The following is a 14249-nucleotide window of genomic DNA, read 5'->3' as shown; positions in this document are numbered from 1 at the left end:
AACACAAGGTCAATGAAGGCAGGGAGCAGGGGCTCTTTCACTGATGCGGGCCAAGGGCTCAATGGAGGTGTTCAAGACAAATGTGTTGAATAAACCAATGAGTTATGTTTCATATCTGTGTGAAGGGCAAATAGGAACATAAATCACTTCCAAATTCCCAACTTTATAATATACATTATCCAAAGTCTAAAATAGGGCTGAGGATATAGCTCAGTGGCTAAAGCGCCTTCCTGGCAAGCGCAAGGTCCTGAGTTCAATCCCCAGTACCACAAAAAGACAAAAAAAAGTCTAAAATAGTTTTTTTTTTTTTTTTCCAGAACTAGGTATTGAACTCAGGCCCTTGCGCTTGCCAGGTAAGCACTTATTCTACTGAGCCATCTCCCCAGCCCCTAATTATTTTAGTTTGATCCCTGAGAAATTTCTCAAACAGTTTCCTCAACTAGTATAGGGCCAACACTCACTGTTCCAGGGTATTAATAGGTGTTTGGAAAACAAAGAAAATTATTTTGAAATAATCTGTGGTGGTTCTCAAAGTAGATCGTTCATTGTTATTACCCAGAGAGCTTTTAAAAAATGTTGAGGCCTCCGTCTGATTTCATTGGTGTGCACTGGCCGTGTCTCTTGCTAGTACTAGCAGCCTTTGGTGATTATCACCGAGAGCCATTACTTGGTCAAGGGCTGTTGGCAGCGATCCTGTCAACATCGGCTGGTTTGTACCTTTTTAAAATTTTTACACACAAGGATGGGCTCAGGCATCTGTAAGCACCCTTCCAAGTGGGACGCTCTGTGTTCTTACGGGAAATGCTCTCAGCGGTGGGGTTGGGGGTGGGTGGGTTGTGAGGGCACGTGTGCTCCTTCCTCCCGGAGGCTCATGGCACTGTGTGCAGGCACCTTGTGCAGAAGCTGAGAGCTGTAGGCATCCGCTCGGCGCGTGTGGGACATGACGTCAGCAACTCTCACCCTCCAGAGCGGTGTCTGCACTCTAACCCTCTGTTCTGTTGTATTCTGTTCATTCATTTTTTACATAGAACACTGGAAACCATCAACAAACACTAGGAGCTCTTTTCGAAGCTCCTAGGTATAGAGCCATTTCCCAGTTCCTAGGACTTCTGACCAGACAGCAGCCTTCTGGCCCTCTTTTTCTGAGTGAGTTGCAGCCTTTCCTACACTATCCCTTTAAGGATGAGGACTATTAATATTCACTCCAATTAAATAAATCCTCCAACAAGAAATAAATGCTTTATCAGTCTCTAGCTCAGCCTGCAGTAGTGTTTTGGTGGTTTTTTCATAAACAGTTGGTAAATCCGGACTATTCAGAGGCATGATGAACTTTGTAGAAGGTTTTTAGAATATAGAAGCCAAAGTTGTTCATTTTATCTGAAAAGATGATCTTCAGTCACCTATTTAGGGAACTATTTCTTTCTAAAAAAAAGAAACTACTACAAAGTGATTCCTCCCTGGTACGCTCAGCACCATTAGGGTTCAAGTGCCACTGCACCTATTATTGTAAATTCCAAAACATTAAAAACTTCAATTACCCATTTTGGTAATCGAAGCAAGAATGAGTTAGTGTATGTATGTTAGTTTTAAATCCCAGCTCCTCACGTCCTATAACGGGAGAACAATCACTTCATATACATCATTAACGTATCAAGCGTGAAGTGCGTATCAGTGTAAAATGCCTGCCTACAGCAGAAGAAAGTCATTAATAGAGAATTTATTCTCTCTCCTGATACATCCAATGACTTCTTTAAAGCAAGTTATTTGTCCTAAAAAATGACTTTATTTAAATGCTTAACTGGAGGATGGAAGGCTTTGAAATCATGATTTATTTGGCTACTGCTTTCAATGAAATCTTTTTAAACAGATTTAAGACTTTTTTTTTTTTAACCGTGCCTGTTCTGCTACACAGTGGATTATCTCTATGTGAGAACACTGTGGTTCTTATTAAAACTTTTATTGTTAAATTTCACCACATAAATATTGGCCTGGTATCAAACAGTATTTGGTGAACTGTGTTATGGGTGTAACAGTTTAAAAATAGTACGAAGTGAAAAAGAAGTTGGTAATAAGAGAAACCTTTAAAACCTGGGAGTACACGTGGGTTCTGGAGAAAACGGATGGAAAAACATTTATTAACAAGGACCCAGACCACCAGAGCTGTCTCTGTGTGGGACATTCTGGCGGATGTCTTTCTCTATCATATACTGTCCCCTTAGGCAGAGCTGTGCTGAGATTCAGTGCATAAAGAGGAGTCGAAGTTTTTTTTTGGTAGTTAAAAAAAAGTGAAGACCCCCCCAGACATAAACATCTTTAGAAGAAGACTGAAGTACTATTAGGCATACGCTGACACTTCAGCGATGTAGTCCTTATGCCCTACTGGGCAGGATGAATTGTTTTTACTCCACTGAAGGTTACTTCTAGAAGGGCTATATGCATGGCTGTAGTTCTCCTCCATAGCCCTTTCTGCTTTCATTGGCCACCACCTTTAAGGAGGGACTTGGGGATAGCTGAAGCCACCTAATCCAAGCTTAAGAGCTCCTGTCCTGGCCACACTCTCTTTTCAGTTTTGGCGAATGAGAAAGCACACGGCTGCCATTTCCTTTCTGAGAACTGTTGAGTTGGTAGGGAAGGAAGCAGATGTTCAGCTGAGTTCTGGGAGAGGGCGAATCAGGTAGGGCTGGGCTGCTCTCTGGGCCCGCTTCTGCTCTGTGGAAGTTTCTGGTTCCTCTTTACAAAGCATCAGTGTAAATGTTCTGAGCATTTACACTACCTCATCCACTTTCTGGAAAAATGAGAATTCAGAGTAGCTGGTTTTGTGTGTGTGTGTGTGTGTGTGTGTGTGTGTGTGTGTGTGTGTGTGTGCCCAAGTCTGGCCACAAGACTGTTCAACATTTTTAACTGGCTTCCTATCTAGTCATCTTTTACAAAGAGCTTCAAACCTTTAAAAAGGTCTGATCTAGATACTGCTTCTATAAGAGTACTTTGCCTACATGTGAAAATGTAGCTCTGAGAACAGTCCAGCGGAAATGACCTTCAGACAACCATGGTAGAATCCAAAGCTCTTATCTGGATCGGAAGATGAGAGCCCTGAGGCTGGGCCACAGTAGTCCTGCTTAATTACGTATTCTCATTTGATGTTGAAATCAAGCTCCTACTACCACTTCACACCGCATTCCAGAATGACATCAATGTCTTTGGCACCCAGGGCTTGGCTATGAAGTGAAAACTTCTGCCTTCTTAAGAATGTCTCATCTTTTATTAATGCTGTGATTGTTTTGGAAACTATTTTCTAGAGCAGTAATACATTTATGCTGCTTGTTTGCAGATATTTGGGAAGTTTTTTTTTTTTTTTTTTGGTCTGTTTCAGACAGGGTCTTGCTGTGCAGTTCAGGCTGGCCTTGAGCTCATTATGTAGCCCCAAAAGGGCTTGAACTCACAACAACCCTCCTGCCTCAGCCTCCCCAGTGCTGGGGAAGCAGTGGTTTATCTAAAAATATTTAGAAAGGAGAAAACTTGCATGCTTTTGACATACAAATTCTTTGACATTCTTCCCAACATTTCTGTGAGTGGGAAGTTTTTTTTTTTTTTTTAATTTTATTTATTTATTTATGTGTGTGTGTGTGTGTGGCCAGCTCAGCCCATCAGGGGGCGGGGCTGGCTGGCATGTGGTGCTGGGGGATTGAACCGCAGTCCCTGTGCTTTGCTAAGCTTGCTCCAAGTAGGTGCTTTAGACCACTGAGCCATCTCACCAGCCCCTGTGAGTGGGAAGTTAACCTGAGGATTCTTTAAAGCCCTGTTACAGATCCGCTATTTTATTTCAGCCTATTTTGGACTCTTAAATTTAAGTCTAAAAATTACTTAACCTGGGGTAAAGAATGCCTAGATTCAAAAATTCAGGCTGACCCCTCTAAATATGCAGTCTCTGGTGAATTTCCTCATCTATAAAATGGGGTTTAAAACTAGCATTCATCATATAGGGTGTATGGGAGGAGTCAATAATCACAGCTGACGCTTTTGCTCCTTCTTCAAGAAGGAAATTGATGAGGGTTGAATATTGAGCTAGTGGGACAATTATGAGCCAGTTTCATCTTCGACGAGGCAGAGATCCTAGCTTCACTTTCCAGGTGGTCAAATTATAGTAAGGAAGGTTAACCAGTTGTTTGAATAGTTCAAGATCAGGTTTGTTTCCAAGTACAGGAACATTCTGTTTTTCTTCTAGTTACATCGCAGGGTTTGTCTGTCCTAGGATGAACTCCTTTGGTTGTATTAAACAACAGGTGCAGGGGCCTGCCCCTTAGCTCAGTTCTTTAAGTGGCTGCTTCAACAAAGCAGTCAGGCTCAGGTTGCTGTGGTTCGATCCCCACAACTCAAGCAGGCCCAACCTGCCCTGAGGTCATTCGGAGCCAAAAAAAAAAAAAATCCTTCTGCCATTTCCAGCAGAAAAGTATAAAAACAAAATATAAGAAAGCCATGCTGTTATGTTGAGCTGTAGGGGACTCGGGTCAACAATTTCTGACATTGCCAGTTAAACAGAAGACCCAATGCTATTATGGGCTACTGGACTCTTTTAGAATATTTTGCTGAGTTTACACCCCTATAATATTCAAATAAAGGAACTTAACAAAAAAGGGTATACAGATGAATGTCCATTTTGTATCTGTGTATTCAAAGTGGTTAGGATAGATATATAGTTACATTCTCTTAATGAATAGAGGGATTTGTTCTAATGGTGTTAGGATATCATGTCTGCATCTTGTACAGCAATTAACCACTAGGAAGAGAGTATGTAATGTGTTAATTATTAAAACTGTCCTACCAATTTGATTTGAAACTGTCTCATTGCTATTTATCAATAACATTATGGGGGAAAAAAAAACCGGCGCAAACTGAGCCAGAACCCACGCAGGGACGGATGCAGGAGAAGGAACTAACTTCCTGTCTACCCGTGCGGTATAACCGAGTGGTTTTGTTTTTTTTTTTTGTCTTTTTGGCAGAACCGGGAATTGGACTGAGGCCCTTCGCTGGCCAGGCAAGCACTTACTCTACTGAGCCATCTCCCCGGCCCCATATCCGAAGGTTTGATCAGCGCAGTCCTGTCTCTTTACAAGCGTCTTTTCGACAGCCAGCGAACGACCTCCTCTTTCTGGACCCCAACTTAAGAAGGCCCAAACTGGGGGGGCTGAAATGATTCCCAGATTCCCTCCTGGCCAGAAAAGTCCAGTCCCGCAGCCCCAGATCCCTACACCACTCCAGCCTGCTTGTGAGCCCGAGCCAGCCACTCTGGCGTTGCCCCAACCCCACTCAATCGCTCACCCTCGTCCCCAGAGTCCCAAAGGCCACCCACGTGACCGGGGGGCTGAAGGGCAAGCGGGAAGCGCGCTCCGCGAAAGGGGGGAAGAAGCAGCGTCCCGGGAACTGCAGACGCCGGCGGCGCAGGGGGCGGAGCGAAGCAGGATGACCTCACGCGGCAGGCCCGGCCGACAGCGGATTGGTCGGCTCAGGGGCGTGGCCCTCGCTGACAGCCCGGGGGAGGAGCCAGGGCGGCCGCGCGGGCGCTGTCGGCAAACCCCGCCCCTTAGTTTCCAACCCTTCGGAGGGCGGGCGCGCCGACGTCGCGTGACGTCACAAGGGGGCGGGGCGTCCCGGGCGTCCTGCCGTGGCTCGGGCGCGTTCGGCAGTAGGTGTTTGGGACTCGGCACGCGCGGTTCCCTCGAGTTCGCTCTCCTCGGGCTGTCAGGGTCGGTCCCTTCCCGGACCGGACAGGGCGAGCGCCCGCGTGTGTGTGTGAGGGGCGCTTCGGACACAGGTGTCCCCTCACTGCTTGGGGTTTTTTTGGTCCTTTTGTCCGCTCGCAGTGCTCGCTGGGGAGCGGGGCTGCTGGGCGAGAGCTGCGCGTTTTTCCTTGGAAGTGTTCTTTTTTTTCCTCCGGCTCGGGGCCGTCGGGGTTAGCTCCTGGCCCCCAGTAACCTCCTTCGCCCCTCGGCCGTCCCCGCCCCGGTACCCCGGCCCCCGCCCCGGTCCCGCACCTGTCTCGTTATGAACGGGCTCGGCGCCCTGCCCGTTTTCATAAAAGATATTAAGGCCGGACAGAAAAACTTAAATGTCGTCTTTATTGTGCTGGAGATAGGTAAGTGGGGTCCGCAGCCCCCCGCGCCGCCCCGCCCGCGGGCTCCCCTCCCCCGCCCCCACGTGCCGCCGGCCCCGCCCTGCCGCTGGGTGAGCGGGCGGGGGGCGGGGGGCGCACCGCTGGGCGCCGCCGCCTCTAACGCTGCGCTCGGCTCGGTTTCTCCCTCTCCGCAGGACGCGTGACCAAAACCAAAGATGGCCATGAAGTGAGATCGTGCAAAGTGGCAGATAAAACGGGCAGCATCACTATTTCCGTGTGGGATGAGATCGGAGGCCTCATACAGCCCGGGGACATTATTCGGTTGACCCGAGGGTAGGTGTGCACGGAAGGGGGAGGAGTGACAGCAGCCCAGGGCGGCCGGCCCCCTCCACGAGTGCCGAGTTCTGAAGTTCCACGACTTCCCCCGACGCCCAAGTTCTAAAGTTCTAAGACTTCTGCGCCCACACAAGATGTGGGGTGCTGCTGACTGCGTGGCGACAACACAGGTCGTTCCAGGCACCACGTCCACCCCTCTTCTTACAACTGTAACCGGAGAGTTACAGTTCTAAACAGGCTCCTGGCGGTGTCTTTGCTTAGTTTGATAAGAGTCTAGTTTCTCTTTTATAGTAAGTCACTTATTTCAGGATATTCAGTTCTTTTCCAGCTTTTCCCTTCTTAATGACTTGAGAATCTGCCAGTATTTTTTTTTTTTAATTTAGATGATGTGGAGATAAATGAAAACTTGTAGAATTTAACATTTTCTATGTGTGTCAAATTTGTACTCAGAAAAAGTTATCTGGGAGGCTCATGCTCGAAAATTATTTGTTTTTGTTGTAAGGTCATGGTTGTACCAAAATGAAATGACACACAGAAAATGCATGGCAGGAGGATGTTGATGGTACCTCCATCCAAAAGATTTAATTGGCAGATTAATGGCTTTACAAAATAATTTAGCACTTTTGTTTACTTGACCGATTTAAAAAATTTACCAAATTGTAGGAAGAAAAAAGGTCAAGAACAGATCCGAAAGTTTCTGTGGTCAATCGGATCATGATAAGGTATCCAGCAGAGCTATGGTAAAAGTAGGTAGAGCTTGGTGCTGGTCTGCGAATCTCAGGAGTGCTGTACTGTGGGAACCTGGAGCTGGTTGATGCTATCAGACAGGCCTTAAAGCATTCAGGAAGTGAGGTAGCGAATCAGCAAAGCAGGAAATGACAGTCAGACTTAGACGTTTTATTTTCATGCACTGACTCATTATGGTAGTAATTAATGTCTTTTAAATTTCCACATCTTTAACTTACAGAAAAGAGAATTCTTAGCTGGCAGGGTGTGGTGAGGATTAGAGTAATTGAAGTCTTGCTCCCAGAATTGTCTTCTATCCAGTGATTTAGTAAAGCAGTATTTCATTTCAAATATTTCATATTCTGTAATATTCCCATTAAAAATTTGTCAAAAAACTAAACTCAGTAGCTGTAGTATCTAAGGAGTGCAGTTAGCAAGGCTCGCAACTTATAAAAACTCAAAACCAACGAAGCTGTTCCCTAGTTCACTGTAGCTTTGGGAAGTAAATATACCTCCATACCTCAGTAGCTACTTCTGTAGAGTGGGAACACATGTACCTTTTGTAATAAGAGCGCTCGGCCTGGACTGTGGCCTGCTGTAGGCCCTCAGATTTGTTCTGGCAAAATCTAAGAAAAACAACTTTTTTTTATGTATTTAGTAGAGGGTCTACGGACTCACTACACAGATCAGACTCGTAGTGAGCCTCCTGTTTTAGCCTTCCAAGCGCTGGGATTACAGGCATATGCCACTATGCCCAGTCTCAGTCTTGTCTCAGCATGCCCTGGGGGCGGGACCGGCACTTGAACCCAGGTCCCTGTGCCTGCCTAAGCAGGCGCTTTAGTTTGCGGAGCTATCTGGCTGGCCTGAAAAATAACTTTTGAAAATGAGCATACATAACATCTAAATTGATAGTTGATTTGGAATATTAGCATGTTTGTAGCCCTTATGAAACTGATCTCAGTAGTCTTCAGTTCTTAAACAAGTGAAAGTTAACTGTTGGAGTTGTAATTGTTCAAGTGTATTTTTCCACAAATATGCATTCATATTTAGTATAGAGGAGTGAAATGTTAATGTGTGCTTTCTCAGGAACTTTTTTTTCTTTTGTATCTTAGGGAAGGGTCTGCAGGTGTTCAGGGTGTCACTACTAGATTGGACTCGTAGTGATCCGCCTGTTTACAGCCTCCCAAGAGCTGGGAGTACAGGCCTGCTCCACCATGCCCAGTCTCAATTGCTGGGGGCGGGGTCAGGGCCAACATGGCAGGCCCAGGGATGGAACCCCTGGCCCCTTGGCCTGCCTGCAGTCACTTTAATCCACTGAACTGTTTGGCTGGCCCTTTAGGAACTATTTGTATAACTTAAGAATAGTGAATGAAGTCTTCAGTAATCCTTACTAAAAAGAGATCTTTGAAATTTAAAGCTAGGGAATTTTTACTAACTAATTAAAAGACAAAGTAATGCTATATTTGGTTGCTGTTTAGCTATGTGATTTTAAAAGTCATCAAGTTACCATGGTAGTTACAGAAAAACCATAAAACCTTGGACTGAGTCTATAACACTGACTCAGAGTAAACAGTAGCTCAGCCTCGTTGGTGTTGAAAGTCGCAAAGTTGGAAAGGCAGGTGCGTAAAAAGGGTTGTGCCTCCAAAGTGAGTAGGTGGATTAATTCTGCCAAATGTTCAGTGACCTGGGGACCTGCACCATGCAGAGGTGGAAGGAAGACCGTTCCATTGCTGTCAGTGTAGGCGATGTCGGGGTGTAAAAGTGAGTATCAAGCTGCTGATTTTATGTAGCTTATGGCTGAAAAAATAAAAATCTTAGATTTCTTTTGTTACAAGCTCTTGTTAATTGGCCATGTCACCTGTGCATAAGAATACATGCTTTACAAAAAGACTGTTACTTTCTAGAGTTATAATTTAATAGTAGTGTCGAGACTGACCTACAGAATTTTCCTAGTAGCAAGTTAATCAAAGCTAGATTTACTGTATTTGATTTACCATAGTAAACAGGCAGCTTGACTTCCTGTGCAGAGAACCGCAGCCTAGAGTTTGACTTAGCTCCAGGAGACTCGTGTCTTTTCTCTAGGTACGCGTCCATGTGGAAAGGATGCCTGACGCTTTATACTGGAAGAGGTGGTGAGCTTCAGAAAATTGGGGAGTAAGTATTGAAATGCATTCCATGTAGTGGGATAAGTTACAGATAATGTCTACAGAATGTTGGTAGGTACAAGCTACAAACACTTCCTTGGCTTTTTTGATGGATAAACTGTTTGACAGCTTTGTTTTCTGAGTAGGTACTAGTTTAGCAGCTACCAGTAGCATTTCCTGTGGCCTAGAATGTCAGCTTTTCCTGGCAAAGAGCAGTAAGGGGCAGCAGTTGACATGAGCCCAGTGGGCCAGTGGGACCATTTCTGTAGTCTTTCAGGTGTTACTTGAAGTGAATTCTCCTTGCCAGTGGTTCTCCAACGTAGAAAGCAGGCATAAGCTGTGGGTCGTAGAATCAAATTTCCTTTTCTCTGTGCATGGTTGAATTTGTACTCTGTGACGAGGACTTGCAGCAATGGAAACTGAAGTCCTCTGTTTATTCACAGGCTAGGCATGGTGCAGGCAGCCGCATTGCGAGCTTCCATACACTGCTACCCTGCTAAGATCTCCACCCTGGCCTGGAGGAAGCATCCTCTCTAGGGGTGTAAAGGTAACTCGCCTCCATGTAGCCTAGCCCTTTGGTGGCGCTCAGGAAGTGTGCATCAGCAGGGAGCCAGGCTCTCGGGGAATGCCCGTCACACTGGAGGATGTTTAGAGAGGAGCTACAGGTGGCACTAGGGTGATGGGAAAAGAAACTTACACTCAGGGGATAAGGTTCTTTAGGAAATGTTTTAATAATTTTGCAAGCTTAGAAAGAACAGAGACTGAGCCAACACTCTGCTTTCATTAGAAGGAAAGTTAGGGATTTTACCTAATGTTATGAGAATTGTGTGTTGAAATGGCCCTACGCAACAGGGTTTACATAGTAGAGTCAGGTAGAGGAGCAATCGCAGGAGGTCCCTCAGTTCCCGATGACTGCTCTTTGTCAGGGTCGGTTAAGGGTTTCCCAAAAGTGGTTCTAGTTTTTTCCCAGTGGGTGAGGCCCTAAGGAATCGCTCATTGTACGTGTGGTGCACGTCCTGCACCAGCTTGGTGGAGGTCCAGGGTTAGCGGGCAGCGTGATAGCCAGTGGTCTGCCTGTCGCCACAACCCGCTCTTAACCTTGGCTGATTGTCTTTGCAGATTCACAGTGATGGGTCCTGAGGGACGGGATGAGCGTGTGAGTGGTCATGTACGCCCACCACACTGCTGGAGACGCCCGTCCGGAGCCCAAGCTGTGTGGAAAACCAGACAAAGACGTGTTGCTCTGTCCTTGATCTTTGACGTGATTGATACTTTGCAGTACTAAAACGAAATTTAAATACAAAATAGAGCGTTGTAGGTGTTGTAGTCAAATACTGGTTGTTTTTATGGATGTAATTATTTAGAAAGTATTGCTATAAATAATTATGTTAAGCGGGCGATATGGTAATTCACTTGACGTGTAAATTATTTCTATAAGGCAAGGGTATCAGCTATAGAAAGGTTCATTAAGTTAAGTGGTTTAACTTCTCCTGTATTTTCTTCCAGGTTTTGTATGGTTTACTCCGAAGTGCCCAATTTCAGTGAGCCCAACCCAGATTATCGAGGCCAGCCGGACAGAGGGGTAACTAATCAAAATGTGCAGTGGGTTTGTAGGGTTGGTCACATTTGGCTCTATGTTTTGGTTCTAGGATTAGACTAATGCTGTAAGGTCAAGTGTAATGAGGACAATTATAACGAGTCTCGGGAGTAATATTCCGTATGTTAGTGAGTCTGTAGGAGGTGTGGTGTCACAGGCACACACATGTGACATACATGCACTGTGTCACACCGTGAGTCAGGAAATGGAAGGTCTAACAGGAGCTAGAAAGGCTTGGGGAGCCTCTCTGACTCTCAGCAGTTGGATACATTTGGACAGATCTTCAGAAAACATTTGTTAAAAACAAAACTTAAAAAAGTTAAAAGATAATTAAAATAATTTAATAATAATAATATTTTTTAACCATATAAAGCTTTATCTGGCGAACTTAAAACTTTTTTTTAGGCCCACAATGAGCAGAAGATGCATTCCATGAATAGTAATACTGGTGCAGGTACCTTTGGAACAGTGGGTAAGATTTTTATTTTTGTATATTTATGAAACTGAAGTATAGAAATTAAGGGAGTCATGAAAGAGCTAGGAGGTGCCAGGTACAGCGCATTTCTGTAGTCCCAGCTGCTCAGGAGGCTGAGGTGGGAGGAGCACTTACACCATCAGGTTTGAGACCAGCCTGGGACATGCAGCAGTTCAAAAAAAAAAATCGAAGAACAAAAAGCAAGTGTAGGTGTAAGGCAGTACTGAGGCTGAACTGCTGCTGCCTGGAGTCTCCGGCAAGCTGGCTTTGGAAGGCAGGGCGGGATGCTTGGAGCCAGTTCAGCAATACCAAGCACATTCTGTATTTAACGTGTGGACCAGTTACAGGCACATGTCAGTGAATGTTGACTGGTAACGGGGTCTCAGTTTTGGTGGTACATGTGGAGAGGTGATATACCACTTTCCCTGTTTATAAAATTTTTGTCATCCAATGATTACAGTAAATAGCCATTTTATTTTGGTACACTGAGAGCCTGTCTTTAGAATAGTACACATGGCGAGTCATAGTAAATGAATACCTTGAGTTGTGTGTATTATCCTCTGTGTTTTGAAAGATGAGCCTTTTCCCCTCCGATGTCTTGTTAATGGCCCTTGTGGCTCCGCTAAAGGTCTTTTGAAGCTCTTTTTAAATAACTGAGGAGAAAAGCTTGTGATTGGCATTCCTTAGGGTGGCTGATATTTCAGGTGGCCCTGTGGCCTGTTTTGGTGTAGCGGATACCTTACTGTGGGGAGCTGCTATCCGCCTGAAAAGGGTGAGGTCTACATTGTCTGTTTTGAAACAGTAATTAGACTTGAGCCTAATGCCAGTGATTAAACAGTTTTCGCCTTTTTTTTTAATGTTCACAGACGGTGTGTATCTACTTTTTTTCCCTTTTTTATTTTATTTTTAATTTTTAATTTCTTTTTTTTTGTGGAACTGGGGATTGAACTCAGACCCTTGCGCTTGCCAGGGAAGCGCTTATTCTACTGAGCCATCTCCTTGGCCCCCTTTTTTCCCCCTTCTTTATCTCCAATTTTGTTGCCCATTTTCAGTTTTTTTCTCCCAATCAGTACAGCATCAAGTTAATGTATTTGTAGTAGCTTTTGTAAAGACCTAGAGCCTACTTCGGATCTCCTTTTTCCATAGTATCTATAGGTATTAATAACATGTGCTGGAACCTGTAATCGCCGTACTTCTGTAGCTTGTCTAGACCACTTTCCCAGCAGTGATGGTGCTCTGTATTCTCTTGCAGGCAATGGTGTTCAGACTGGCCCTGACGCGCGGAGATACCAGCCTTCCCATGCTGGTAGAAGCAGTGGCCGGGGACCTGGCAACCCACAGCTCCCAGCAGCAGCTAATAATCAAACAGTCATGACCACAATGAGTAGTGGCAGGGACCCTCGGAGAGCCTTTAAGAGATGACCTATGCCAAACAGTCACGTGTAGTTTTTAAACTACGTGCCCTACTTGAACACTTAGTGCACTTTTATTTATTGTTAACTGTGAAAAAAAATGTTCTTTATTGGTTTCCTCTTCCATTTTTGTTCAGGAGTGGTTGGTTTTTATAGTCAGTGTTAAGCTGCTCAGTGTCCTAATGAGGAATGGGAACACTCTGAAAAGTAGGGGCATTTATTTTTTGAGCAAAATGTTACTGATTATGTTCTGTAAAAATCCTGCACCCATTTCCAGGGTGAGTTCCAGTGTCAGCTTACAGCCTCTATGAGTCTGTCTTCTGTACATGTTTTGTAATGTTTGACATTAGACATAGTGGAGATGTTCTTGTGTTTTAAGTCCAGATATTGTCAACTAAAGCAATAAATGCCAAAAATAGAAATAGTAACTAAAATCCAGGAACTCGGCCAGTGCTAGTAGCACTTTTTGAGCATTTGTGACTCTGGGTATGACCTGCTTTAGTGAGTGACTGCCATTGAGATTTTCCAAGGACTGAATCATCCTAAATTCTTGTCTCATTACCAAAAAACGTGTTCTTTGTCAGAATTACGGAGTTGAATGTGATCTGTGTTGTAACAAATATTTTTTAGAAGAAAGGCACAGTTAGTTTTATGTTCATGGACATCATAGATTACATTAAAGGGAAATACACTGAGGCCTTGGATATTTTTGAGCCTACCATGTTAAAGTGTAATTTATAAACACTGATCTAATCTAAAACGTAATTGTGATACACATTACAATGAAGGCGATTCAAATTGAATTCATTAGTAATTAATGCTCAGTCTCAAGTCCCAGACCCTACCTCCTTCAGGTACTTGGCGTGAAGTGAAGGTCCCTGGCACCTAGGCACGGCACGTGTGTGCTGTTATATGAACACACTTGGATAGCCTTATTAGCAGAGGGAACGACTCAAATGACCGACAGTTTTATTCAGAAGTGTTAGGTTGGAATTTGTGTGTCATAAATGGTACCCACTTCTGCTTTTTACCGTAGGGTGGGTAACTCGTGCAGTTTTCCTTTGTTAGAATTCACCCCTTTTTAAATACTGTCTCTTGAATAAAACTTGCATTCGTGTTAACAGATCTCCTGCTCTTTCAATGCCGTGATGTGGAGAGCCCCGTGCCTCTGACTGCCCTTTTCAGGATAGCCTCAGCCTGACAGTGACTTAGCCCTGCGCTTGTCACTTCTCCCCCCACCTCCATCATAAAATGATTTTAAGCAGATCTTGTCTGAATTTCCATAGCATTTGAGTAGGAAAATTTGCCGGATTTTGGGGGTTTCTGATGCAGCACATTTTACAGATACTTTAGTACCTACTGTATATTCAGCACTGTGTGAAGAGTAAAGAGGAAAATAGAGTATTGAGTGACTTCAAGTTTATGAACTGCTATTTTGAAGCTTTATGTT

The 14249-nt window shown here is 44.5% G+C and overlaps 1 protein-coding gene across 3 annotated transcripts; it reads left to right on the top strand.

Annotated features, from left to right (window-relative positions):
• Window positions 1–5673: 5673 nt before the first annotated feature.
• On the top strand, window positions 5674–13920 carry Nabp1 (nucleic acid binding protein 1). 3 transcript variants are annotated; one of them, XM_023712366.1, is made up of 6 exons: window positions 5674–5947; window positions 6304–6442; window positions 9254–9325; window positions 10822–10897; window positions 11318–11384; window positions 12640–13920. In XM_023712366.1, the coding sequence occupies exons 3-6, from the start codon at window positions 9264–9266 to the stop codon at window positions 12807–12809; spliced, it is 375 nt and encodes a 124-aa protein (XP_023568134.1). In that variant the 5' UTR covers window positions 5674–5947; window positions 6304–6442; window positions 9254–9263; the 3' UTR covers window positions 12810–13920. The 3 variants fall into 3 exon arrangements, with proteins under 3 accessions (XP_023568134.1, XP_004628672.1, XP_023568133.1); XM_004628615.2 differs by having other exon boundaries at window positions 5854–6130; XM_023712365.1 differs by lacking the exon at window positions 11318–11384 and having other exon boundaries at window positions 5854–6130.
• Window positions 13921–14249: the final 329 nt, after the last annotated feature.

Source organism: Octodon degus, unplaced genomic scaffold (assembly GCF_000260255.1).
Source record: "Octodon degus isolate 3935 unplaced genomic scaffold, OctDeg1.0 scaffold00025, whole genome shotgun sequence".
Lineage (NCBI taxonomy): Eukaryota > Metazoa > Chordata > Mammalia > Rodentia > Octodontidae > Octodon > Octodon degus.
The sequence above is the reverse complement of the archived record's forward strand: the minus strand, read 5'-3'. Positions and strand labels throughout refer to the sequence as shown.